The 26256-nt window shown below is 44.9% G+C and overlaps 1 protein-coding gene across 3 annotated transcripts in view; it reads left to right on the top strand.

The window, feature by feature from the left end:
* The first annotated feature begins 3203 nt into the window (after positions 1-3203).
* Positions 3204-26256, top strand: part of YPEL2 (yippee like 2) — a 105112-nt gene continuing 82059 nt past the window's right edge. Inside the window, exons 1-2 of one of the 3 annotated variants that reach the window (XM_047832514.1) lie at positions 3204-3411; positions 25341-25654. In XM_047832514.1, the coding sequence (XP_047688470.1) occupies positions 25538-25654 (117 nt within the window). In that variant the 5' untranslated portion in view covers positions 3204-3411; positions 25341-25537. Of the gene's footprint in view, positions 3412-3616; positions 3737-25340; positions 25655-26256 lie in introns of those variants that run through there. The other 2 variants (XM_047832512.1, XM_047832513.1) reach the window with 2 other exon arrangements.

The raw sequence follows: 26256 nt of genomic DNA, 5'->3' as shown, positions 1-26256 counted from the left end.
GAGGGGGAAGGTGGGGGGTTAAGGAGAGAATAATGTTCTAAGTGAAAGAAACTGTGGAGACAAAGATGTGGGGCTGTGGACATGTTCATTCGTTTGTTCAGTTAGTTACTGAACAAACAAATATTGGTTGAGAATCAGACACTCTTCTTGGCACTAGGAATACAACAGGAAGCAAGACAGACCAAGGTCCCTGATGCTTTCATGGAGTTTACACTTTAGAGCTGGATGGGACAGAAACAGAAGATGAATAAATAAACAAACAAGGTAATTTCAGAGAGTTATATGTGTCATGAAGAAAATAAGGTGGGAGAGAGTATGATAGAGAGTACTCTGGGAGGGGGAGCAGAATGAAGATTGGGTAGTTGGAAGAGGCATTTGACCTGAGAACCAAGTAGCAAGGAGGCAGTCTTCTGTGGCAAAGTGTTTCCGGTGGAAGGAACAGCAAAGAAAAATACTATTAACAGGACTAGGCCTGGTGTTATTTGAGGAACAGAAAGGCAGCCATCTTGACTGTAGCAGTATGAGCAAAGGAGCGGCAGGGGAAGACCAGAGAGGTTTGGCAGAGCTGGTTAGTAGGGCCTTATGGACCAACTTAAGGAGTTTGTTTTGAAAAAGTACCATTTGGTGTTGTACAGAGAATGGATTGGAAGAAGGGAGATCAGCTGTTGGTTACTCTAGGCAAGAGATGTGGGTGGTTTCACCCAGGGTGGTAGAACAGAGCAAATATATATTTTTGAAGTAGAGCTGACAAGATCTGCTGATGGATTGGTGTGGGGATGGGGGAAAGGAACATGTAAACATATGAAATACAACGATGTGAATGTGGCAACAGTGGGAACATGGGACTGGAGAGGTTGCTGGAAAAGAATGGCTGTTAAGGCTTTGGGAATGAATGAATTTGGCCTTATGCAGAGGAGACAAGGGTGCTGGGCTATTGACAAAGCCATACTGATAACCTGTCTGGGAAGCCAGGAACATCTCAAACTTTTACTGTCCAGGATTTTTTTTTTTTTTTTTTTTTTAAAGAGCTCTTTGGTAAAATCTGAACAACTTTTTGACTTTCCCTACATTCTCTCCATCTCATTTTTTTGCCCTACAGGATAAATATCTGTCTATTCTCATACACTGTCCATTGGCCCCAGCTTCTCTCCTGGGTAGTCTTCAGAATTCTACCATCCAAGTGAAGCAGGAAGTTCTGCATGTAATAGGCACTGAGTATGTGTGTACAGAGGGGCAGTCAGAAGTGTTTGCTTTCAGTGAGGGACAGAAGTCGCTTCTACTACTTGTTCCACTTCTACCTTCATGCTTAGCAACTCACCATGCTTGGCCCTTTTGACTGGGAAGAGGTATGATCAGGCTTAGTAAATATTTTTTGTTGTTGCCATTGGCTGGCTGGCTGGCTGGTTCTATTGTCTCCTGGTCCTACTGTCTGATTCCCTTCTCCAGTCCCCTGCATACACACAGCAGGCCTGCAGGGGTCCTCAGATCTCCCTCTGAACCACTGCACCAAGCTTGTCCTCCTAAGCTAATGTTATCTTTTATTTAAACAGAAACAGTAGCCACCAATCTTGTTACATAACATCCCAGTATCCTAGGGTGTTAAACTAATGCAGCATCTACTGTTGGGGAGTGTTGATCTGGCAACACAAAAACTCTCTAGAATATTGCTGAAATGTTGTAACAAGTTTGACTTCCTGGCTTTACTTAGAATTTTGGAGGGGAAGGGACTTTAGAGATCAGGTTATCTGGATCTTTGTTTTCAACTGTGAAAACTAAGGCCTAGAGAGACAAAGAAATTTGCCCAGGGGGCACATCGGGGCTAGAAATCAAGCTCTTGATAATCTAAAGAATCCATCACATTTTAGATAAAGGATTAAGTGTTAAACCTTTCTTGTTTGTGATTCTTTCTTATCTGAAAAGGTTTCTTTTCTTTTCTTTTCTTTTCTTTTTTTTTCAGCTTTAGGCTTTCCAGGTTTGTCAAATGTGAACAGTGATAGTGACCTGGTGCTCCGGATTACACACCCAAACTGCAAATTTGAGACTGATACATATGTATGATGCTGATGAATTTGAGGTATTTGTGTTGTTTTTTACAAACTTTTTACTGACATTAGGACTGGATTCACATCCAACCATACAAGGTATATTAACTGAACACAGTATGAATGCAATGTATAGTATCTGAATCAAATATATTTTAAAGACAGCTGGATGGAGTTGCAGGTGAAGCTACAGCCACCTGGGGATCTACCTCAGTAACATTCTTAGTTTATGTCCAAACCAGTATATGAAAGGGAGTTGAAGTCAGCGGTATCTCCAGAGGCATCTCACATCCTGAGACCTGCTCAATAAAACATGGGGTTTCCTACTGCTCTCTGGGGAATTGCAGAACTTTAGTGGTGAAGTGAACAGGCTGGGCTGCTCTCTTCCCCTGACCCCTGCCAGCATTCTTTCTCAAACTGACCTGTTTTCCTGCAGGGAGACTGCCCCACTCCACCCACCTGGTGCCTTCCTGGATTTCCTGACTGCCTGGGCTTATTTTTTAACCTTCTCTTACTTGAAAAGCACCATTTCACTGACCCAGAACGTGGGCTTCTCCCTCTGTTCACTGGCCATTCCACTTTTCTGGGCTAGCCATCCGCATTTCCCTTCAAAAGCTTTGGAAAATCGGCAGCAATAGGGGGCTGGGCGCCTTCCAATTCCCCTACCACGTCTTTCCTACTTGTAACTCGATGAAATTACTAGCAGAGCAGGGAGAAGTGGAGAAATGGCTTGCTTCTGAGTAGGGCCTGGGCTGGGTTGGCATTATTTTATTAAATTCAATTGGACCGGATCCTGAGAACCTCTTAAGGTAACTTAGGCTCTGAGTTAGAGATGGCTAAGGTGTAAGGAGCGGGTTACTGTCTTGACCCTACAAGCACCATTACAGCTTCCCCACTCCTATTCCTAGGTTCTAGGAATCCCAGCCTTGACCTGCGGACAAACCCCAAACACAAATAAAAGGTCTCCCCTCAGGCACTGAAAGCCCACCCTGCTCAGACCCGGCACTCCGCACTCCCCGCACCCCAGCCCGGCCAGCGCCGAGGGGTGGGGGTGGGAGGCTGGGGAAGCGGGGGGCGGAGTTCCGTCCTTCGCTGATTGGCTCGGGGAGGATGGGCTGCGGCCGAGCCGGGCCAACCCGCGGCGTGTTGCTATGTGCTAAGGCGAGGGGATAGGCGCGGGGGCGCGTCCGTCACAGGGCAGCCCCCGGCCCCGACCCGGAGGGATGCGGGGTGGCGGCGGCGGCAGTGGCGGAGACTGTGGCTTTAAGAGCGCGCCCGGAGCCCGGGAGCCAGCCGGGCGGCCCTCTGCTGCTGCGCACCCCCGCGGAGCCGAGCCCCGCGCTGGCCGGACGGGGCAGCTTGCTGCCGGGTAAGCGCGCCTGGAGCGCGGCGCGGGCCGGGCGCGCGTGGGCGTGGGGCGCGCTGTCAGCGCGGGCGCGGGGCACCCGGCAGTGGGCACCGGTCCGGTGGCCCGTCCGGCCCGGCTCCCGCGAGGTGCGCTGCGCCCCCGAGGCGAGGTCCGGCGTGGGGTGCCCGTGGAGGCCGCGGGCGCGAGGGGCGGGAAGCGGGCCGCCGGGGCCACGTGACCGGTTTGTTTACAAACACTGCAGGGCCCGGGCAGCTGCCCGCGGCGGGACCCTTGGTGGCGCGGGTCCCCGGGTCGGGGCGGAGGAGCTGTGCGAGAAGCCGGGCAAGTAAGTCTAGGGTGCGCAGTTTGGCGGACGGGACTTGGACACCGGGTCGCTGCTTCTTAGCACAGTTTCTGTGCGTTCGGGCTCCGTGGGGGGTCGGCGGAGGGTGGGCTTCGGACGCTCTCTGTCCCCGGTGACGCTGGGTCTCCGCTGGAGACACTGGGTCCGGGGGCGTCGCCCCCGGGGCTCCCGCCTGTGGGGGACTGGCCGCCCTCGAAACTCCCAGGAGCGCTTGGCCGGCTCTGGGCCGAGGTAACCGCAGCCGAGTTCCTGCCTGGCCGCTTCCCGGAGCCTCCCCACTGCCCTTGCCAAGGGGGTGGGCGCTGAGTTCTCTCCTGCCCGACGGAATGCAGGGGCCTCTCCAGCGAATACCTCCCAGGAACTGGCGCTGAGGGGCAGCCCTGACCTCTCACTGCTTCAAGTTCACCCTCCTTGGCCGCCGACCTCCTGGGTGTCTTTAGTCAAGTGGTGGCTTTTCTCCCGTTGGGGGTTGGGGTAACCACCTGTTCTTTTGGACCCAGCCCAGGAGACTGCCACCTCTGGCTTCACTCTCAGCATACAAGCACTTAAAAAGCCAAGTGAGTGAGTGCCCTCCGTTTGTTTGTTTTTTTTTTTTTGGTTTTGTTTTGTTTTGTTTTTTCTGCAAGTAGCGGACCCTCCCACAGTCTCACCGCCGTGAATGGCACACCAAACTGTTTCTGGGTTTTATGGGGCTTTGCTTTCTGGCCTTCTTGTCAACTTGTTGTCTTGGAGTCTTGGCTCTTTTAACTGGGTACTTGCTTCTGGTGAGTCTAAAGGCTAATCTAGCTACTCATCCTCCTTTCTTTGCCCTTCCTCTCTTGTTCCTGTCTTCTGGCCCAGCAAGATGGGTTTCCCTGACCCAGAGCATTAGGCAAGCCGCTTCTCTGTATCTCATTTGGTGAGGGAACGCTGGCAGAGCAAGGAACTCAGGGGGTTTAGAAGTTAAGTGCCTTGCCCAAGGTAACTCCTGTCACTGGCTCTGCAGTAGGACTTGACCTCGCATGCTTGACGCTCTTCAGTAGTCTCCTCGTTGTGAGAACTTCAGGCCTTGCCATCAGTGGGGTTGGCTTTCCTTTGACTTCATCATTGCCACAGGATGCAAAGATGGGCCAAATCTCAGTTGTCTATTCTCCCCTCATCTCCTTAGCACTCAATACTAAGGCTGAGTCTTGCCCCTGATGAGGAACATTTTAATTCTTCTGAATTGTGACATGAATGGCTATAAGTTCTTTACCAAGGAAAAGGTCCAGCCTGAGGAGAGTTGTGCAAACTTCCCTTTGGCACCATCCCTTATCCCCATCTTCGTGGTAAAGGTCTCAGGCAGGGGTGGGGGCCTTGGGCTCATCCCCCTCCTTAGCTTATATTGGTTTAGAATTTAATAATAGAATTTCTGGGATCTGTCTTGATATCTTGTGTTTGAACTAAAATAAGAAAGCTTGGAGTTAGGGATGGAAAATGGAAAATAAACATGCACAAGAGTGTTATTTTCCTTCTTTCCTCTAGGAGAGTGGTTTTCAAACTTTGGGGTCCAAAATAAGGAATACCTTTTGCATCTCTGCACTGAGGTCCACACCTGCATTAAGTTCTAGGAAATAATTGCCCTCACTACCTACAGTGTGCTCCATATATAGTTTTTTCTTCTTAATTAAAAAACAAAAACAAAAACTCAACTGTTGGTCATGGCCTGTTAACTTGATTTCTTGACCAAATGGGTGAATGGGTGATGACCCACAGTTTAAGAAACATTGCTGTAGGACAGAGGTCCTCAAACTTAAATGTATATAAAGATGAGCTGAGTAGTATTAAAAAATGCAGTCTGGGGGCACCTGGGTGGCTCAGTTGGTTAGGCGTCCGACTTTGGCTTAGGTCATGATCTCCTGGCTTGTGAATTTGAGCCCCGCTTAAGGCTCTGTGCTGATAGCTCAGAGCCTGGAGCCTGCTTTGGATAGTGCCTCTGTCTCTCTTTGCCCCTCCCCCATTCATGCACCGTGTCTCTCTCTTTCAAATATAAATAAACATTAAAAAAAGTATTTAAAAACTGCAGTCTGTCAGTACACTCTGGAGATATTTTTCTCAGTGGGTCATGAGATTGTGATATAGGTGGTCAATAAGAAATGGCATAAACTGGATATGAAGTGTGCAAAGCCTTAGTCAAGTGTGTGACCCACTCTATGCAAACCCAAGATCACTCATCTGACAGCACTAGCTTAGGCTTTGAGAAGTCTAAGGGCATAGTGTAGTTTGCTTTCAACTGTCATGAAGCCTTGGCCATAAGACCCCCCCATCGCATCCACACCACCCTGCCCAATCCATTTGAGGGCTGCTGTGTTCTGTACCCCTGGATGTTTCTAGGTGCGTGGGATTGGGGTTGTGAGTAGTTCTGATGAATCTGCTCTACTATTCATAGATTATGTGAATTTTTACTGTTTTAATGATTTTAATAGTTTTGAGACAGTGACATAGTTATTATGCCTGGGATGTTAACAATTGGCCAGCAGAAAATGTTGATGCTGTTTAATAGCTGGGTATTCTAGGCTATGTGGCCTGGGGGAAGGGCAGGTTGGTGATTTTTGGAGGGGGGTCTGGGAGAGTCAGGGCCTTATCTGTCAACAGTTGTTAATAAGAAGGGACATAAGTTCCCCTGACCTCCTTGCCTACCTACCTCAGCCCTGGTTCTTTCCTGTGATGATAGCTTGGCTTCTGTGTGCAGGTGAACCTTGTTAGTTACCCAGTTTCTGATGCTGTTACCTCTATCTCAACCGTCAAGCACAAACCTGATGTATCCACATGTTAGATGTTTTCCTTTATTGTGTCCAAACATGTTGGTAAAAGAAATTTCCTTGAATTAATCAAAGCTGCATTTAGCTTCAAATAGAACCCTATCCAAATTCAAATTCAACTATGGTCCTTCCTGCCAAAGATATGGTTTATATGGGAACACTAACTGTAGGATTGTTGAAATTGATAATGTTCAGTTTGGTCAAACAGCTTACATTTGGAATATTTAGTTTTGAGCCAGTAATAAAAAAGAAAACAACAAATGCATGGCAAAAGATAGGATATCCTAGTATAGAAAAGCAGAGGGAAGAGATGTCCAGGTGGGACTCAAATGGAGGTTCAGGATCAGTTTCCTTTGTAAATTATCTTGGCATTTCCCTAGGGTCCATCAACAAACCACTGGGTGCTCTGACAATTGCATTATTTAGCATGAAAGGGTATAAAGCTCTGGAAAAGGAAGCATCGTTTTAAAATGTAGCCTCCTGTTATGGGAAGTCAGGGCCTTCCGGCTAAAGGTATTTTATTAGAGTTGATAGTTTTCAATGATGTCATCCTTAACAAAAAATGATATTTACTTGCATCTTTATATATTTTTTAAGTTTACTTATTTATTTTGAGAGAGAGAGAGAGAGAGAGAGAGAGAGAGAGAGAGAATCCCAAGTAGGCTCTGCACTGACAGTGCAGGAGTCGTGAACCCTCAAACTCAGATCATAACCTGAGCCCAAACCGAGAGTCCTGGGCCTAACTGAGACACCCAGGCCGGTGCCTCTTACTTGCTTCTTTGAAGGACCACACCTACCTGAATTTCCCTGAGATTTGTGAATATGGCCCCTGAGAGTTTAAAAATAAATTGGATTATGCTACTCCCCTGTTTATAGTTTTCCAGTGGTTTCGTATTGCCCTTCAGACATAATCCAACTCCTTTCCCTGTAGGCATTGCACAGCCTATCTCCTTCCCCCAACTTCTCTCTCCTCCTCTCCTATGTGGCTGGTCCACTCTGCTCCAACTGCACCAGCTTTCCTCAGGTTTCTAAAATCTGGAAGGTTTGTTTTTGTCATTGGGCCTTTATACTGGTAGTTCCTCTTTCCGGAATGCCTTTCTATAATTTTTTACATGATTGGCTTCTCTCACTTGGGTCTCAGAGAGCTCCTCTCAGAACAGCTCCTCCCTTCCCTGCCCCTCAACTTTATTGAATCTCCTTAACTTTGTTTTTTTCAAAGAACTTTAATACCATATGGAAATACATTGCCTACTTGATGGCTAGATTGGAAGCTTGGGAGTTTCTCTGTCTTGCTCACTATTGACAGTACCTGGTGTGGGTAGCATTGGATAAATATCGGTTGGTGGAATGGGTGAATGACTAAAGAGAGTCAATGGTTTGAGTCTTTAAGAATATAAATAATACTTAAAAAAATGTTTACTTATTTTGAGAGAGAGAGAGCACGTGCAAGCAGGGGGAGAGGCAGAGAGAGAGGCTAGGTGCCTCCCTAGCAGGCTAGGTGCACTGTCAGCACGGATCTCAATGCAGGCTTGATCCCACCAACTGCGTGATCATGACAACCGAAGTCAAGAGTTGGACGCTCAATTGACTGAGCCACCCAGGCGCCCCAATACTTTTATTTTTAAGAGAAGAGAAAAATAATTTTTTTCTTCCTTTTCCTGGGGTGGACTACTGTTCTCTTGGAATATATCTTAGGACTTCTGCTTTTCACAATATTTTTCACCCTTTTATACTTTTTATAGGTCTCTAAAAGCTCTGTTGTCATTTTGTTGTTAATAAACAGCTCTTGCCTCCCCTAGTAGCTTTATTTTGTTTTTACTGTTCTCCTGACAAATAAGCATTTCTACCAGTAATCACATTTCATTGATAGTAGGAGGCACTGTAAGTAGGACTAGAGGAACCAGGAAGATTGGGATAATTAGCTCTGTGACCTTGGGCAATTTGCTAAACTCTAAATCTCTGTTCCTTTTGTAAAAAAGGTCTAATACCAGTTACTATCACAGAATTGATGGGAAGATTAAATGAGAGAATGTATGGGAAACTGGGCACATACACACTTGCTGTTAGCTTTTATTTATTTATTTACTTTTGAGAAAGAGCTTGAGTGTGTGCATACCTGTGCACAGGGGAGGGGGAGAGAGAATCCCATGGCTCTCCAGGGCCAGCTCAGATCCTGACTGGGGGCTTGATCTCACAACTATGAGATCATGACCTGAACTGAAAACAGGACACTTAACCAACTGAGCCACCCAGGCACCTGCTGTTAGCTTTTAATAACACTCATATCAATAGGTTTCCCTCCTGTCTTTGGCAGGAATTCCCAATCCATTGATTTGGGAATGTGCAATAAGAGGGAGAAAACCGCCAGATCTTTAATTAGTGCCAATAAATGAAGACCAAACATGTCACTTAGATCTATCAGAACCAGAACAGAAGTTCGAAATCATCTCATTGCAAATTGCTGCCCAACTTAAAAAAAAAAATTTTTTTTAAATGTTTGTTTTTGAGAGAGAGTGCACGCACGGACACAACACACACACACACACACACACACACACACACACACACACACAGCAAGTGACGGAGGGGCAGAGAGAGAGGGAGACAAAGAATATGAAGCAGGCTCCAGGCTATCAGCACAGAGCCAGATGCAGGGTTTGAACTCACCAACCACAAGATCATGAACTGAGCCAAAGTTGGACACTTAACTGACTGAGTCACCCAGGGGCCCCCTACTGCCCAACTTTTAATAACACCCATGTGTAAGAAGTCATATTTATGCAAGTTTTTGGAAGGACATGTTGTCTACCTGTTCCTCTGGCCATTCTTAGTTTTATCCTTGGATTAAGCTGGCTTACTGAAAGGTGCATATTTGGGCCATATTACCTCAGCCCCTTGAGTTATTTTCACTGAAATGAACTTTCACTGCCCTTTGCTTTCCTGGAGGACGTTGTCCTAAACAGCTTTATATAACTTGCTACTACATTTCTTATAAGGGTTGATGTAGTTGAAATCTTAAGCTACAATTTCACTTAGTGTCCCCTTTAAAAAGTTAATAGGAAGAAATTTCTTTCAGGAATGAGTGCCAGAAAAAACTTTCCTCTCCTGAGGAACGGGCATGATATTTCTTTTTGGGCAATTGGAAATGTATAACTTATCATGTTTCTCTTTTTGTTCTGGGTGCCAGGAGGCACAGAGCCAAATTTGTGGCCTGACTTTAGTAACTATAGGGCCCTACATCCTAATTTTTTCCAGTGTTAAACTTGTAATTTTTATTTTCTCTAATTTCAAGTTAATGATTTATATTTCTTTTTAAATTGGATATATGCTGGTTTGGGTATTAAAATCATTTTAGATTTTACATTTTAGAGATGTAAACATTGAGGCTCAAATAGGCAAAAAGGACTTGTTTAAGACACAGAGCTAATTAGGGCAAAGCAGAGACTATAAACCATACATTTTGTTTCTCAGGCCCAGGGTTGTTTCTACTCCTGTATATTTCTGGAAAAATACCAACTCTTGAATAAAATACCAAATACCCCATAGTGTCTTTTTATTTATTTATTTTTTACATTTATTTATTTTTGAGAGACAGAGTGAGACAGAGCACGAGCAGGGGAGGGACAGAGAGAGAAGGAGACACAGAATCTGAAGCGGCCTCCAGGCTCTGAGCAAGCAGTCAGCACGGAGCCTGACGCGGGGCTCAAACCCACGAACCGTGAGATCATGATCTGAGCCGAAGTCAGACGCTCAACCGACTGAGCCACCCAGGTGCCCCTGCCCCATAATGTCTTGGTCCCAGGCAAAGCCTACCTCCTCTCTGTGATGGGGCAAAGGAGCATTCTGCCAGAGAGGTGCAACACTGCCACTCACATTCCTGGTTGGGTCAGCAGCACTGTGCTCTCCTGTTTCCTGAGCTACAGCCTTCCCCTGTGGTCTTGAGAATGTGGTATATCCAGATTTAGTGGTTTTGATCTGAAACTAGATTGCCAGCTCAGAATGAAATTAGTCTCTAGTGGCTCAAGTTCCCTTGCCTATTTTTTGTTAGGAAAGGAAGGCTTGATATCCATATGGCACATGTGTTCCACTGAGGCCCAAACAGGGTCTTCTGGGAGTGAACAGTAGTTGAGTTTGGTTTGACTGAAGAAAGTGGCATTATTTTATCTGATAGGAAATTTAATCATAGGAAATATTGACCTTCCTAATGATTTGTTTTGTTTTGCTTTCCCATGCTGTTCTGGTTGTGAGTACCTGGGGCAAGAGAGGGTAGGCTTTGAGCACATCCTGCCTGAGTCAGGAAAATTTTGATTCCTATTTTGAGCTACAGAAGAGGAACCTCTGGCCTAGGGCTGAAACTGAACCTTGGTTTTACTTTGTTTTCCTGGCTAATAATAAGTCAACAGATAATATGGGACCTTTGGGAGATAAAGATGAGTTAAGATATGGCCCCTGCCACATATACTCTTAAGCATGTACTCTAATAGGGTGATTAAGGTGTATGTGTCAATAAGGTACCAAGAGTTTGAAGATACAAAAAGTATAGGCATTTTGGAGATGGGGCTGTGAAGAATGATGAGGATTTAAACATGCAGAAACACTCCAGGGGGAACAGTGTGTGCAAAGGCACAGAGGTGTGAACATTAAGAGGTAATGTATGGGGAATGTTCAGTAGGCACATGAGATGTTGGAAAGAGAACATTGGGATTTTGCTTGGGCTACTATTGTTACAGTTTAGAGTAAGTTCATGGAAATGGACTGTGGCTTCCATTCACAGAAGAACTCTGTGAACAGTGGTTAGTTGATACAGATAATAGGCATTCTCCAAAAATGGGACTATCCCTAGAGAGTGTCAAACCTGGGTGCCATAAGGATTTCTAGGCAAACCAAAGGCCTACAAAATCAGAATTTTCAGGATAGGGAATCTAATAAAAGCAAGCAAATGATAACCCTCCCCCTCCCCTCAATTTCCCATTTTTGTAATGGAGCCCAGCCCCACACACATTTCTGAGGTCTGGAAATCACAGATGTAGTAGATATCCCTAGTAGAAAACAACTACTAAGCATCTTTGACCTTTAGCCTCCTTTCCCTTACTGTATTTTTACCACTTCCTTTTCTTTTGTTCCTATGGCTCCTGTGTGTGTCCTCCATTATATTTGCCTCCTGTTTATCTCTTCTTTTACCACTTTGGTCCTTTGTGTGTGTGGGGTCCCTCCCTAAGTTGATCCACCACCAAGAGGACCATAGGTAGAAATGAATTCTCTTTCAGTATTTGCTGTATTAAATTTTTTTTTTTCCAACGTTTATTTATTTTTGGGACAGAGAGAGACAGAGCATGAATGGGGGAGGGGCAGAGAGAGAGGGAGACACAGAAGCGGAAACAGGCTCCAGGCTCTGAGCCATCAGCCCAGAGCCTGACGCGGGGCTCGAACTCACGGACCGCGAGATCGTGACCTGGCTGAAGTCGGACGCTTAACCGACTGCGCCACCCAGGCGCCCCAGTATTTGCTGTATTAAAGGTATAAACATATGTATTATGTATAAATGCAAATTAAATGGGGCTTTCGGTTATTTTGACTTACAAGATTCTTTGTTTCCTTAGGACTTGAGGAAAAAAGTATCCCTATATAACTGCAGCGTTAAAGCTAAAAATCCATGAGCAGGAAGATTTGATAGGAACTGAAAACTAGCTATTGTGTCTGATCTGTTGTCCTATCTTCTGGTTGAGGTTATTTCCTTCCTTCATTTGTTTTCTTGTATTTCTGTAATTAAAAGTTGAAGCAGTGAACCAACCCTGAGAGTCTGAAGATGTTTTAAGAGAACTTGACATTTTTGTTTGCATTATAACTAATTGATTTAGACTCTCCCTCTGGAAGATGTTCTGCTTGTGGCTCTAATGAGCTCAAGGGCCAAGGATACCCATCTTTGGACTCTTCTCTAACTTGTCAGGATTAAAACATCCTTGGTGGGGGTTGTCCCAGGATTCAAATCTTGGTTCTGGTACTATTTATTTATTTATTTATTTAATTTATTTTTAAAATTTACATCCAGGTTAGTTAGCATATAGTGCAACAATGATTTCAAGAGTAGATTCCTTACTGCCCCTTACCAATTTAGCCCATCCCTTCTCCCACAACCCCTCCAGTAACCCTGTTTGTTCTCTGTATTTAAGAGCCTCTTATGTTTTGTCCCCCCTCCCTGTTTTTATATTATTTTTGCTTCCCTTCCCTTATGTTCATCTCTTTTGTATCTTCAAGTCCTCATATGAGTGAAGTCATATGATATTTGTCTTTCTCTAATTTTGCTTAGCATAGTACCCTCTAGTTCCATCCATGTAGTTAGAAATGGCAATATTTCATTCTTTTTGATTGCTGAGTAGTACTCCATTGTATATATATACACCACATTTTCTTTATCCATTCATCCATCAATGGACATTTGGGCTCTTTCCATACTTTGGCTATTGCTGATAGTGCTGCTATAAACATGGGGGTGCATGTGTCCCTTTGAAACAGCATACCTATATCCCTTGGATAAATACCTAGTAGTGCAACTGCTGGGTCGTAGGGTAGTTTTATTTTTAATTTTTTGAGGAACCTCCATACTGTTTTCCAGAGTGGCTGTACTAGTTTGCATTCCCACCAGCAGTGCAAAAGGAATCCTCTCTCTGCATCCTCTCCAACATCTGTTGTTGCCTGAGTGGTTAATGTTAGCCATTCTGATAGGTGCGAGGTGGTATCTCATTGTGGTTTTGATTTGTATTTCCCTGATGATGAGTGATGTGGAGCATTTTTTCATGTGTCGGTTGGCTATCTGGATGTCTTCTTTGGAGAAGTTTCTATTCATGTCTTTTGCCCATTTCTTCACTGAATATTTGTTTTTTGGGTGTTGAGTTTGATAAGTTCTTTATAGATTTTGTATACTAACCCTTTAAATGATATGTTGTTTGCAAATATCTTTTTCCATTCCTTCTGTTGCCTTTTAGTTTTGATGATTGTTTCCTTCACTGTGCAGAAGCTTTTTATTTTGATGAGGTCCCAAGAGTTCATTTTTGCTTTAGTTTCCCTTGCCTCCGGAGACGTGTTAAGTAAGAAGTTGCTGAGGCTGAGGGCAGAGAGGTTTTTGCCTGCTTTCTTACCAAGGATTTTGATGGCTTCCTGTCTTATATTTAGGTCTTTCATCCATTTTGAGTTTATTTTTGTGTATTGTGTAAGGAAGTGGTCCAGGTTCATTTTCCTGCATGTCACTGTCCAGTTTTCCCAGCACCACTTGCTGAAGAGACTATCTGTATTCCATTTGATAATTCTTTCCTGCTTTGTCAAAGATTAGTTGGCCATACATTTGTGGGTCCATTTCTGGGTTCTCTATTCTGTTCCATTGATCTGAGTATCTGTTTTTGTGCCAAGGTTCTGGTACTTTCTAGTAGAATGACCTTGGGCAAATTGTTTAACTTCTTGAGCTTTTTCCTCATCTTTTAAACAAGGGTAATCATAATAATGCCTGCCTCCCTGGGTTGTTAGGATTAATTGAGATAATGCATATCAAGTACTTGGCCCATCATAGGCTCATAATAGGAAATTAATAAACTATAGAGTCCTGGAGTCTTACTGATAGTTGTGCATGGCCTCAGATGACTCCTTCTTACCTCCTCCCCTCACTTCCCACATTTTCAACCAACCTTTCTGAGCTCTTCCAGCAAGCCAGGCTTTGGGCTGGGTATGAAGGATGATTAACCAGATGTGCTCTTTGGCCAGGAATGGCTCACAATCTAGTGGGAAGACTGATCCATAAACAACTAGCTTTGTGGAGGATGTTTCTTAAATTATATGAAAAAACTGCACTGGCAACGTGCATGGTGCCCCTTGATAGGCTAGAACTGAAAGGAAAAGAAGCTGTAATTCTTACTAAAACCTATCTGCCAGTCCCATAACAGGAGAGATCCAGAAATTTGCTCTAGAATCAGTTTCTCTCTCCCACCCTACTGTCTCTTTTCTTCTTCAATAGATGGCAATATGAGATGACAGTTTAATAATTCCTGGACAAAATACATCCATCTTCGAGCTAGTGGTGGTTGGGACTTTAGACACACAGGCATCCTTTTGAAAATGCTTCTGCCCTTTTTTTTTCTCTTGAGTTTGAAGTTCAATTTCCAAATTCCAATTGTGGAAAGGCGGGGAGCCCAGCCACAGATGTCAGAGTCTAGAGTTTTGGATTTATTTGAATTGGGAGATTAAAGTGAGGAAGCCAAAGGCATGCTGAGAGCTGAACAACAGAATTGTATTGGCAGATTTGAGATGGATGGTTTGTAACTAATTGGGGCCCCAGCTGTGCCCTGGGGGAGTAGCAGTTAAAGAGAAATCAAGGTTATACATTGCCTGGGGTCCAAAGACATTCATTTATTCAGTAAATAATATTTGATCTTTGAGAGTGTGAGCTACAGATGAAAATCAAATAATCACCTCAGTAAAAGTACAACTGTAGCTGTGAAGAGTGCTGGGAGGAGGAATCTGTGTAGTAGGGGTTGGTGGAGACAAGGGGAGGGTTCCCTGGCGAAGTAACTTTTAAAGATGGGCCACATCTCTTATCCTACTTTCCAAAATGTTTTCTTGATAGATCTTCTAAATGACTGTTTTACATTGTAGTTCAAGTGTAGCCCTGTCATGGGGGCGAAGCAATGGACACGATCCCTCTCTGGATCCCAGATCATGAGAAAAATCTATTGGTTTTGTTTTAACCAGGATTATCTTCTCTGAGCATGGCCAAATACCAAATGAAGGACTGATGCTGAGGGTGGCAATCTCTGGGAGCTGAAGGAAAAGGGCAGATGTGGCCCTCTTTTGTGCATGGACTAGAGGCAGGGTGGAGGGACCGCTTTCCTTGCTGGCCTGAACCAAATCTGATGCTTAATTTTTCTCAGACTCAGATTGCCCTGGGGCTTTTGTGGGGACCACTCTGGGAGAAATAACTTCCTGGGTTGGAAGTCTGAGGGTTTCTCCAGGGGTCAGAAGTCAATGCCAGTGTGGGGAGGGTCCCTTGGGAAGCTACCCAGGGTGGTGCACAGATGGTGTGAATGGCCAGGGGAGGCAGAATGGGGAACACTTCTGCCATCAGACAGAAGCTGGATAAAACCATCAGAGGGTCTGTCTTGTGTGTTGCATTGGAGATATGGCTCCATGGGACTGAGTATCATGCACCATCTGCCAGTCCATGTGGGTTGATGTCACAAGAGTTTGCTGGCTTTTTAACTTTGTGGAGCATTAATGGTATTTGAGTCCCATGTAATGGCCAGAATTAGATATTTTAAATGCACTGGATAGTATTTTAAATAAGATTAAAAATATCAGCTTTACAGGGCAGCACAGCTTCACTGATGGTCACTCATTTCACTCAGTTAATTACCATCTATCAAGTCCCTCTGGAAAAAAGAATAAAAGACTCTCTGATGTGCCCGAGAGTAGGAGTCCTAGGGAAACCAAGGGACAGTAAAGACTGGGCTTGTGACTGTAGGAAGTTCCCAGTCTGGAAGACACACAGTGTGATAGAGTACCATTCAGGAGAAAAGTCTTTTGCATGCTGGGAAAAGGGGGCCACCGCCAATGCTTAGGGTCTTATCTAGGTATTAAGGGATGAGTAGGCATCTTCCAGACATCGAATACAGGTTAAGGCTTTTCAGGAATCTAAAACAACTTGGGAAAAGGTAGTGAACAAGCTTAGTCTTCTGGGGAAACAGGTTTGGAGGAGGTGGGAAGGTGATGGTGAAGATAAGGAGAATCAGCCCAGTTTCTTGGTGCCACCTGAGGGGTTGGACCTCATCCTATAGGCTGCTAGGAAACCACTAGAGGTTTTGAAACATGAGAGAGATGTGATCAGATTGTGTTGTATAAATAGAATTCTAGAATGGGCTGGAGAGGTAAGAGCTGAGTCAGGGAGACCAGTTTAGGATGCTGTCACGTGAGTTCAGGGTGAGGGAGGGTAGGGCTCACACAGTGCTGCTGGCTGTAGCTGTGAAGATGGCTATGGGAGGCTGGTTTGCAGAGCCAGAGCCAATTGTCTAGGGGACCGATGGAGTATGACATAGAAGCAAGAGAGAATAAAGGGTCTTTCCTGCTTCGGTATATGGGCCTTCAGGAGAAGGGAGCAGAATTAGGGTGAAGGTGGTAGGAGCCAGGAGAAGGGGAAAGATGGTGCTGGCTTTGGATGCATTTAATTTGAAGTGCCTTCCTAGAACCAGTTAGAGGCATCCTATAGAAAGGGACCCAGGCTTCATGACCAGAAGGCAGAGGTTTAGAAGACTTGGATATGGATGAGAATGTCTATGGGGAGCAAGCAGTCAGGGACATGGTAGAAGCACCTCCAAGGAGGAGGAGGAAGGAAGAAGAGCAGCCAGGGAGATTGAGGCTCAGTGAGAGAGAAGAGCCAGGAGAGGCATGATAGGCCATAAGGGGAGAGTTTAAGGAAAAAGTAGCCCACAAGAGAACTAACTGAATGCAACACCAGGCCAAATAGTGTTAGCATTAAAAAGTATTAGTGTTTGGACTTGGCACGTTGGAGGCTGCCCATGTTTTTGTTACTCAAAAGCCTGGTTGTGATAAATGATATTCATGGAGCTTTGCCAGAAAGCTCTGTAACTCTTCCATTCCTCTGGAGAGTCTACATCACTGGATCCAGCCAGACCATCAGAAAGCCATGTTCTTGGGCTGCCCTGATTTGACCCCCATGTAGAATCCCTTTTACTGAATTGCCCTTTGGTGTTTGTTTTGCTGTGCATTTTCATGGAGGGACCTCTAAGAAATAGTCTTGCAAGAGTTTCATGGTGGGAACTGTTGCTGTATGCTGAGGATCTTGTCCACTGTGTTCACTGCTCATCATCTCTGCAACCACCCACAGGAGAAAGCTCTCAGAAAATCTATAGCCTGAACAACCAAAATGCTTTTATTTTGTAGGAAATGTAAACCTTATAAGTACTGATATTTTTCTTCTGCCTTGCTTACTAGGGAGCTCAAAGCCAAATTTGCAATTGAAATTTAGTAAATATTTAGCAATGTAACAGCATGCATTTCTCTGTCTTAACTCTCCTTGTGTTCTTATATTCCTCCTACCCTAATTTTTTTTTATTTTTTAAAAAAAATTTTTAATGTTTATTTAGTTTTGAGAGAGACTGAGCACGAGCCAGGGAGGACCAGAGAGAGAGGGAGACACAGAATCCGAAGCAGGCTCCAGGCTCTGAGCTATCAGCACAGAGCCCAATGTGGGGCTTGAACTTGCGAACCATGAGATCATGACCTGAGCTGAGGTCAGATGCTTAACCCACTGAGCCACCCAGGTGCCCCAGTAATCTATGTTAAAAGTATATGCTTTTGTAAGTTACCTTTAATCCTTTTTGGAGATGTGAGTTGTGTAAGAAAAAGAAGGAAGCCATTGGTGAACATTAGCCAAGTGTCCTTGGTAATGAATCTTCAGACAGATTGTTTGGGCTTTTTGTATTATTATCTAAATTGTAGAAACAAGTAGTATCTGATCTCTTCATAGCTAGTAACAGCTACCTCTATCTAGTGTCTAGTGAATTACATGCAGGTTTCAGGATGTTCAAGGGGAACTACCTTTTTCCTATGCAGATGTTCTAACAGATGTAAGCCTCATGTGGCCACCTCCCCAGGTAGATAGAGTGCTAAACTAAGGGCCTTGTAGTAATACAATGCTTCGCTAACAGATGTTGCAAAGACACCATCCAACAGCCATTTCTGAGTGGACTCTGCACGACTGGTATGGTATGTTCTGTGACCTCGCTGAAATCAAGGTCTTAGCAGAATAAAGGATGGTGGATGGATTCTGTGCTCTGGCGCAGGATTCATCTGGCAGAGACATCATTACAATATGGAATCAGGACTTCAAGAGACAAAGAAATCCTAGAGATCATGTAGGATTATCATCTGACAGATAATCCTTGTGAAATCAAGCCTCAGCCCTATGTCCAGGGTAGAGATGAATGGTTAACTTTGTTTATGAGAGTGGTTCTGGGTGCCTGGGTGACTCAGTCCGTTAAGCGTCTGACTCTTGATTTCAGCTCACGTCATGATCTACTGGTTTGTGAGATTCAGCCCCACTTTGGACTCTGCACTGGCAGTGTGGAGCCTGCTTGGGATTCTCTCCCTCCCTCTCTCTTCTGTGTCTCTCCCCACCTCTCCCCTGCTCTCTCTCTCTCCCAAAATAAAAAAGTAAACTTTCAAATTCCAAAAAAAAGGAAAGAAAGAAAGAAAGAAAAAAGAAAAAGAAATAAAGAATGGTTCCTTGAAGATCCAAGCTGGCTTTTATTATCATCTGAATGAATTTGAAGTGCTGCCTGGGTCCAGTTCTACACAGTGGGTAACTAGGAATGATGACATTGATTTTCCTGTGTGCCTTGCTCATCAGCTCCATGGTAGTTGTAATAGGGGTATTTCAGTAAAGTTTTCACTAGTGGCCCCATTGTGGGGTTAGTTGAATCAGGGTGGGCTACAGAGGTAACTTTTCCACAGCACTAAGTGATAGAATGGTCTGTTTGGAATGATATAGCACTAATGTTAGATCCCCAGCTAAGCCACAAAAATCTACTTAAAGCAGTGTACCTTTAAGTGGATTAATTTAGGCCCTAACCCTGTAACCACTTTGAGTCAATGTGGGAGATAGGAACACTGCCCATTTGGGTCTTGTGAATAGAAACAGTTCCCGCACTTTTTCTCCCTTGCTGGTAAGGATGATTACAGCTAATTAGGGTTATCGAATGCTAACTTATCCAGGTGCTATGCTTGAATGCTTCACTTGCAATATCTCATTTGATTCTTTTGTCTCCTCCACAAGGTAGGCACTGTTGTTCTTCCCTTTCAGGCAATTTGCCCAGTGGTGATGCAGGTGGTGAGAAAACCCGAGACTGGACCCAAGTCTGTTGGCCTCTAGATCCTGTAATCCCTCACCAGTGGACTAACACCACCAGCCACTTCTCTTATTTGATGGTCCAGGAAAACTGGGTCTCTCTACTCCCCGGTCTGGGTTCAGGACCTTCCTCCTGGGATAGAGGCCTTCCACAGCCATTATCTCTTTTTCCTCCCTCCCAGTTCCAGAAATGGCTCACCTGGTCCTTTTCCACTGCCACCTTTTTTTCCCCCCTCTATTAAGGGTTTCTCTCTTCCTCAATATGTGTGTAATTTAACCTAGCCCCCACAAAGGCAAAGAATAGAGTTGGATGCCAATGACAGGCCTTTGATTAATGCCCAGGACTTAGAACATCTTCTGTAGCTAAGGACCATAGTTCTGAGCATCTCAGCACAGGATCTAAGTGGGGGCTGTCAGAGGAGAGTAGTATTTCATGGGCCCTGGGAACCCAGAGTATCTTTGCCTACTACCTCATTACTTTGAGGGGGAAGGGAGGGACCTCAATCATGTCTGCTATCCACACAGGGGTGGACTGGTCTAGTCAGCAGCCCAATGGGAAGCAGAGGGAGTTCAGTTCAATAATGGCTGCTACTGTGTGCTCTCTGCTGCTGAGTCCAGGGAGCACAAAAATATGGTCCTTGTCCTTGGAACTTACCTCTCATGGAGGATACAGAGGTAGAAAAGGATAATTTTGGTTCCTTAAGATGGAGGTGAGCACAGAGGAAGAACAAATAAGCCCCATGTTGGGGGTGGCACTTGAGTGGAGTCTTTTTTTTTTTTTTTTTAAGAGCATGAGCAGGAGAGGGAGGGTGCAGAGAGGGAGGGAGGGGGGATGGAGGGAGGGAGGGAGAGAGAGAGAGAGAGAGAGAGAGAGAGAGAGAGAGAGAGAATCCCAAGCAGGCTCCACACCCAGTGGGAACCCCAACACAAGGCTCAATCCCAAGACCCTGGGATCACAATCTGAGTCAAAATCAAGAGTTGGATGCTCAACTGACTAAGCCACCCAGGAGCCCCTTAGCTGAATCTTAATGGACAAGTTAAAGGGCCTAGTAAGAAGAGGTGGGAAGAATGTGTCAGGCTGAGGGAGTGGCATCAACAAAATTGTGGAAGGGTGAAATGCAAGTATAGTGTATTAGAGGGAGCTAAGAGTTTGATAGCCAAATCTGAGCACTTAGGAGAGTCCCTGACACATGGTAGACCCTTAAATGTCAGTTTAAAAAATGGGAGTATAGAGTATGAGGTGTGGTAGAGATGAATCTGAAGCAGTTTGTGGGTGTCAATGGTAGATGGTTATCAGTGGTAGTACACACTAGGAATTTATTGTGTACTTACAGGTGCACAAGCTGAGTATTAGTTAATCTTCACAGAGCCTTATGAAGCTGATATTATTATTCCTGTTTTCTAATGAGGATGGTAGCATGGTTCAGAGAGGTTAAGTAAATTTCCCCAAGGTCACACAGCCTGTAAAGGTTAAAACAGATTTAAAAACCCTGAGTATGGTTCTAGAACCCATCTTAACTACTGCTCTGTGTTGCTTTTCTTTTTCTTTTTTTTTTTAACTTTTAAAAATTTTTATAAAATGTTTATTTTTGAGAGTGTGAGCAGGGGAGGGGCAGAAAGAGAGAGAGAGGGACAGAAGGTATGAAGCAGGTTCTGCACTGACAGCAGAGTGCCCGATGTGGGGCTTGAACCCACAAATGCACGAGCCATGAGATCATGACCTGAGCCAAAGTTGGACACTGGACGCTTAACCGACTGAGCCATCCAGGCACCCCCTCTATTGCCTTTCTGAAGGCCATGGGAGTGACAAAACGGTCAAATCTGCTTTTTAAATAGGTAACAATGGCTGCAATACAGAGGATGGATTTGAAAGGGAAAAGAGGCTCAGGGGCCTGCTAGGGCTGTATAAATCAGAGATGTGTTCTTGGCAGTCCTTTAAGGCATGTAGGAGCATGGCCACTGAAGAAGCCACCTCTTAGAAGGACCTCAGTAGCAATTAGGGAAGCACTTCTATGGCTCCTCCAGTGTCATCCATCACCTCCTTGTTGCCTTGAAAAGTCTAGGTTTGGAGAAATGTCACCCCAAAAGTGCCATCTCCTGTGCTGCCCAAGGACAAGTGAGAGGGTCCTAATGGAAGTGGCGATATAATCCTCAAGCCTCTTTTTTCTTTCTTTCTTTCTTTCTTTCTTTCTTTCTTTCTTTCTTTTTCTTTCTTTCTTTCTTTCTTTCTTTCTTTCTTTCTTTCTTTCTTTCTTTCTTTCTTCTTTCTTTCTAAGTAGCAGCATCTTTTTCTAATTGACCACTAAAAATAATAGCTATAATTTGGTATAATTGTATGCCAACACTGTGTATGTTCTGACATGTCATTTGCTGCTCATGACCCTGTGTATGTTGGTATTTGAGTTGGGGAAGCTGAGGGTCCAGTGGTTGAATAAATTGCTAAAGGTCATTGAGCTAGAGAGGAGAAGGAATGGTTTGTGATTCCACAGCCCACTTCTTTTCCGGGCAGTCTTTGCCTACCCTCCACCAAAGTACCCCACAAAAACAACAGACTGGTGCTGTCCTGTGGCTGGAGGTGTTACTTCCCCTAGTGAGTTCCACCTTCTCAGTTTGTGTGGTCCCTTGTCTCCCACCTGGAGAGTCTGTCCCTTCTGCCCCTCCATCCTGGGGACATTCAGAAATTTTTCTTCTGAGTTCCAGCTGCGGTTGTGGCTCCTGGTGGAAAAGGCCTGTCAGGTGGGACAGCCAGGTTTGCTGTGTGCTCCCTGTGCATTTGGCTCTCAAAGTGCAGTATCTGGGGTCTTTGTTTTTAATCATAATAGTTCACATCTTTTCTTTCCATGCTGATCAGCAGGAGCCAGCTGGGGCTGGTAGCAAATCTTCCTTTAATTTCCACTGTGATGGATTATTGCTTCACTTAAAATGGTGTTTAATTTGTACATGTGCCCTGAGGCTTTTAAATATCGAGCTCATTTGATTATTGTTGGAAATCAATTTGGACTCCAGTATGTTCAACGAGTTGGACTCGTGAAGTCCCATGGAGCTTATGGCCCCATTACAGGTACCAAAGTCCAACAATCAAAATGTGGTGAGTTCTGCAGCCTCATACCCTAGTTTCTTCCCTTAAAGAAAAAAAAAATCCATCTATTTTACCTTCCTTCCTAAGAATTGATTCAAAGACGCAGCTTTTAAAATTTTCGCTTAAGAGGGAAGAAGACAGTAATAGATGATTACTTTTTGGACCTAGCTGTCATCCTTTTTTTTTTTTTTTTTTTTTCTGTGACAGCCTACTGTTTCTCTTTTTGGACACAAGGACCCTCTCTTGATTCTGCTTCAGCTTGCTTTCTACTTACCCCCTCTCATTACTTCCAGCTTGCCCTGTAGTGCTTGGACAAGATGCATATTTTAGCAAGCCACTTTTTCTTTCCTTGCTTTTCCTTTAGATGGCTGTGAATTCCTATGAAAAGAGGGAGAGGAGCAGAATGAACAGCAAAGTCTCATGCCTGCTGTTTAAGCTCCCCGGGGTTTCTCTAGTACCAAGCAGCCTGAGATATTGCTTATGGGGTCAATTTTTCTTTTGTCTTTTTAAGTTCAGAACTATGGTATGCAGTGAATGTGTGTGCATGGGTATGTGTTTGTATGTGACATGTTCACATTGAGTACAGACTATAAATGCTTATTCCTCAGAAGGAGCTTTGAACAAGTTTTGGAATTCAGATTTGAAGCTGAGCATAACCAGAAACCCCTGTGTACAAACTTTTTTTTTTTTTTCTTCCCCTCTCGTTTCCTACAGAAGAGAAGTGAGAGAAGAAATAATTCTACTCTGGGGAAATGCATAATTTAGAAGCTGTCTGCATGTATAAGAAAACAGACTCTGTGGCTGCTCTATAAACCCAGACTGGCAGCCAGGGCTCGTTGTTTCCTTTTCTTCCTTCAGTGTTTGTATAAGACTGATGGGACCCACGCTCCTAGTGCTCCCCACTGGGCAGCTAAGGCTGTGGACTTCAGAAGCTGGCCTGGGGAAAGCCTTGAGCTCATTTCCCTGCTTGCCTTTCCTATTTTCTACCCTGACCTACCACCCCTTTCTTTCCTGGAGATAACTGCCCTTCCTGCGAGTGAAACAGAGGTATTGGAAAGTTCAAGGGTATTTCAGGAAACCCTAGGCAGGGTACTTGTCTCTTTCTACCACCTGTAACACCTCAACAGCCAACACCATTGGTCTACCATGGGTTTTTGTTTTGACCAGACTCACCTTACCTGCTATCAAAAGATGTCCATGGTGAGAAGGAGGGGCTCTGGGTCCAAGGGGTCATGATCTTCCTTCCTCATCTCCTATTATGGCCAGGCCTAACTCTGAGGTAAAGCTAGGGAAACTAATTCTCACTTCCAAATTCTTCCAAGTATTTCTGTACTGTTCAGTTTACCCTGATTTCACATCTTTAAAAATAGTGGTGGGGAGACCAAGCAGGGAAAACACTATACCTGGGCCCCTGTAAGTCTGAATCCCTTCAATAGTTGGACACCTCATGTGTAATTGGTCATCCTGAATGTGGAGCCACTGTTGTCCTTCAGCCTAATGCTGGCCCATGCTGTTGGCCATTCAGGAAGATATACAGAGTCCTAGAGGTATAGTGAGGGTATAGTGGCTCTCAGTGACTGCTGTGGTGGGAAAGATATCAGGGAGGAGGGCAGCATCCCTTTGGAAGATTTGGTTAGTGAGGTTTAGAGGAAAAAGAGGACTATGATTTGCAACTTTCTCTAAACATCCAGATGGATCCCAGACACAACCCAGAAGATCTGATTTTATTTGTCTTCCTCCCCCGGCTCTCTAAATAATTTTATCTTCAAAGCATGATGCAGGCATTAATTAACACTGTGGCTCTCCTGGGAGGTAGGCAAGTGGGAACACCACCCCTGTTAGTGAAGCCCAAGGAGTAGGCAGGTTCAGAAACTTTAGGTGGGGGAGCCAGAGAAGCAGGGTATGTATTGAGGTTTTGCCCTCAGACCTTTACTTGGACATAGCCTGGAAGCCACCCACTTTCTCAGTGTCCTTGGTTCCTAGTAGAATAAAATTGCTGAGGCAGTGGCAGAAGAGATGTTTGGCACTGTGGGATGACTAATGGGAACTTTGAGGGTTGAGGAGAGATTCTGGTAAAATTCACTGTCATTGTGAATTTTAGATGCAGGGGTCTGATTGTGCCATTTGTTTCATTCATTTCCTTGCTTGCTTTTCAAACAAACAAACAAAAAAAGTACTAAGCATCTATTTCTGGGCAAGGTATGGCAAAAGAGCTTGCTAACCATAAGGGACCCTGCTGGTTGGGAACTTGATCCTTTGTATCCCATGCTTGATCCATAAAGCAAAGGGTGGGATGGAGCATGGTGGTTTCTGCTGGTAGTGGTTTCAAGTGTTGGAAGACTCCAGGTATCTGGAAATGGATGAGACATGTATCTGTGACTGTTGATGTAGTGACTTTGTAGAGGCTGAACTTTGCCTTTTCCTTTAGCCATATATCTTGGTTGGCTCAGAAGAGGAGGCCCTTAGGAGTCTTCTCCCTGGGGCTACAGGTGGCGCATCCTTAAACCTGGCCTCTTATAGGGTCCCCTAAGAATGGTGATCATGCCCATTTCTGAATGTTGGTGGAGGGTAGGTGGGGTGGCTGTTGAGTACCCTGAGTTGATACTGAACCTCCAACTCTAGAAAAGCAGCAACACTGGGATCTCCAGTAGTTTCTTTCTCATTCATTGGGCATCTTGGCAATGATGACAAGAGACAGAGAAGGGGTCATTTTTTCCTATAAATGTTGCCCTCTCTCTTGGGTGGCATTTGGACTCTACTTGCTTTGCAGGAAGCCCTGTTCCATCAGTTAATGATATTCCCCTTATCTTGGCACTGCAGGCTGCTGAGAACCAGCCCTAGACCTCTGCTTGAGGGTCCTTCCTCTGAAGACATCACCAGTGTGTGGAGCGTGCCCCACACCCACCCCCTGCCAAACCACGGCCTTTACCTGTGTCTTCCGGTGTTTCCCGTGCGACCCATCCTGTGGGAGTGCCTCGTGGGCCACTCCAGAGTTCACTCCACGCTCTACGGCGCCAATGGTGAAGATGACAAGATCCAAGACTTTCCAGGCATATTTGCCTTCCTGCCACCGGACCTACAGCTGCATTCACTGCAGAGCCCACTTGGCCAATCATGATGAACTCATTTCCAAGGTACATGTTCCCTGCAGGCCTTGCTTGCCCACCCCAGGTGTGGGGGGCATTTCTGGCTCATAAGGTTGCACAGGTTTATAAACTCTCCCAAAGAGCCCGGGATATTTGTGGGTTTTTGTTTTGTTTTGTTTTGTGTTTTGTTTTTACAGGTTCCCTTCCTGGCTGTCTCACTCAACTGAGAAATAACTCTGAGTTGGAGGGAGAGTGTACTAGTTTAGTATGTAATTTTGGAAATTAAATGTCATCCCTGTTGGTGGCTGGGGGAGCTGGTGGCTCACAAGCCAGAGGGGAGAGGGGCTGAAGAGTGATTGGAGCCTTTCGCTAGGCTGGCTTAACTCAGGTTGGCAGGTGAATGCCATGTAGAGGGCTGCATGCCTGGAAAGTGAGCTCTAAGAAAGGTGGTAGGGGCAGGATATCTTAGAGGAGGCACTTCTTAGCTGACATAAGAAAGGATATTGCCTGCTAAGCCCCCTGGGAAGGTTACAAGATGACTGAGTTACTAAAATGGGTGTCCTTTGGGGAGGACCAAAAGTGGCTTGGTAAAGAGCTGACCCTGTCCTGTGGGGATCTTTAGGGCTTCTACATGAGATAATATGGTGTGA

This window comes from Prionailurus viverrinus, chromosome E1 (genome assembly GCF_022837055.1).
Source record: "Prionailurus viverrinus isolate Anna chromosome E1, UM_Priviv_1.0, whole genome shotgun sequence".
In the NCBI taxonomy this organism is placed as follows: Eukaryota; Metazoa; Chordata; class Mammalia; order Carnivora; family Felidae; genus Prionailurus; species Prionailurus viverrinus.
The sequence above is the reverse complement of the archived record's forward strand: the minus strand, read 5'-3'. Positions and strand labels throughout refer to the sequence as shown.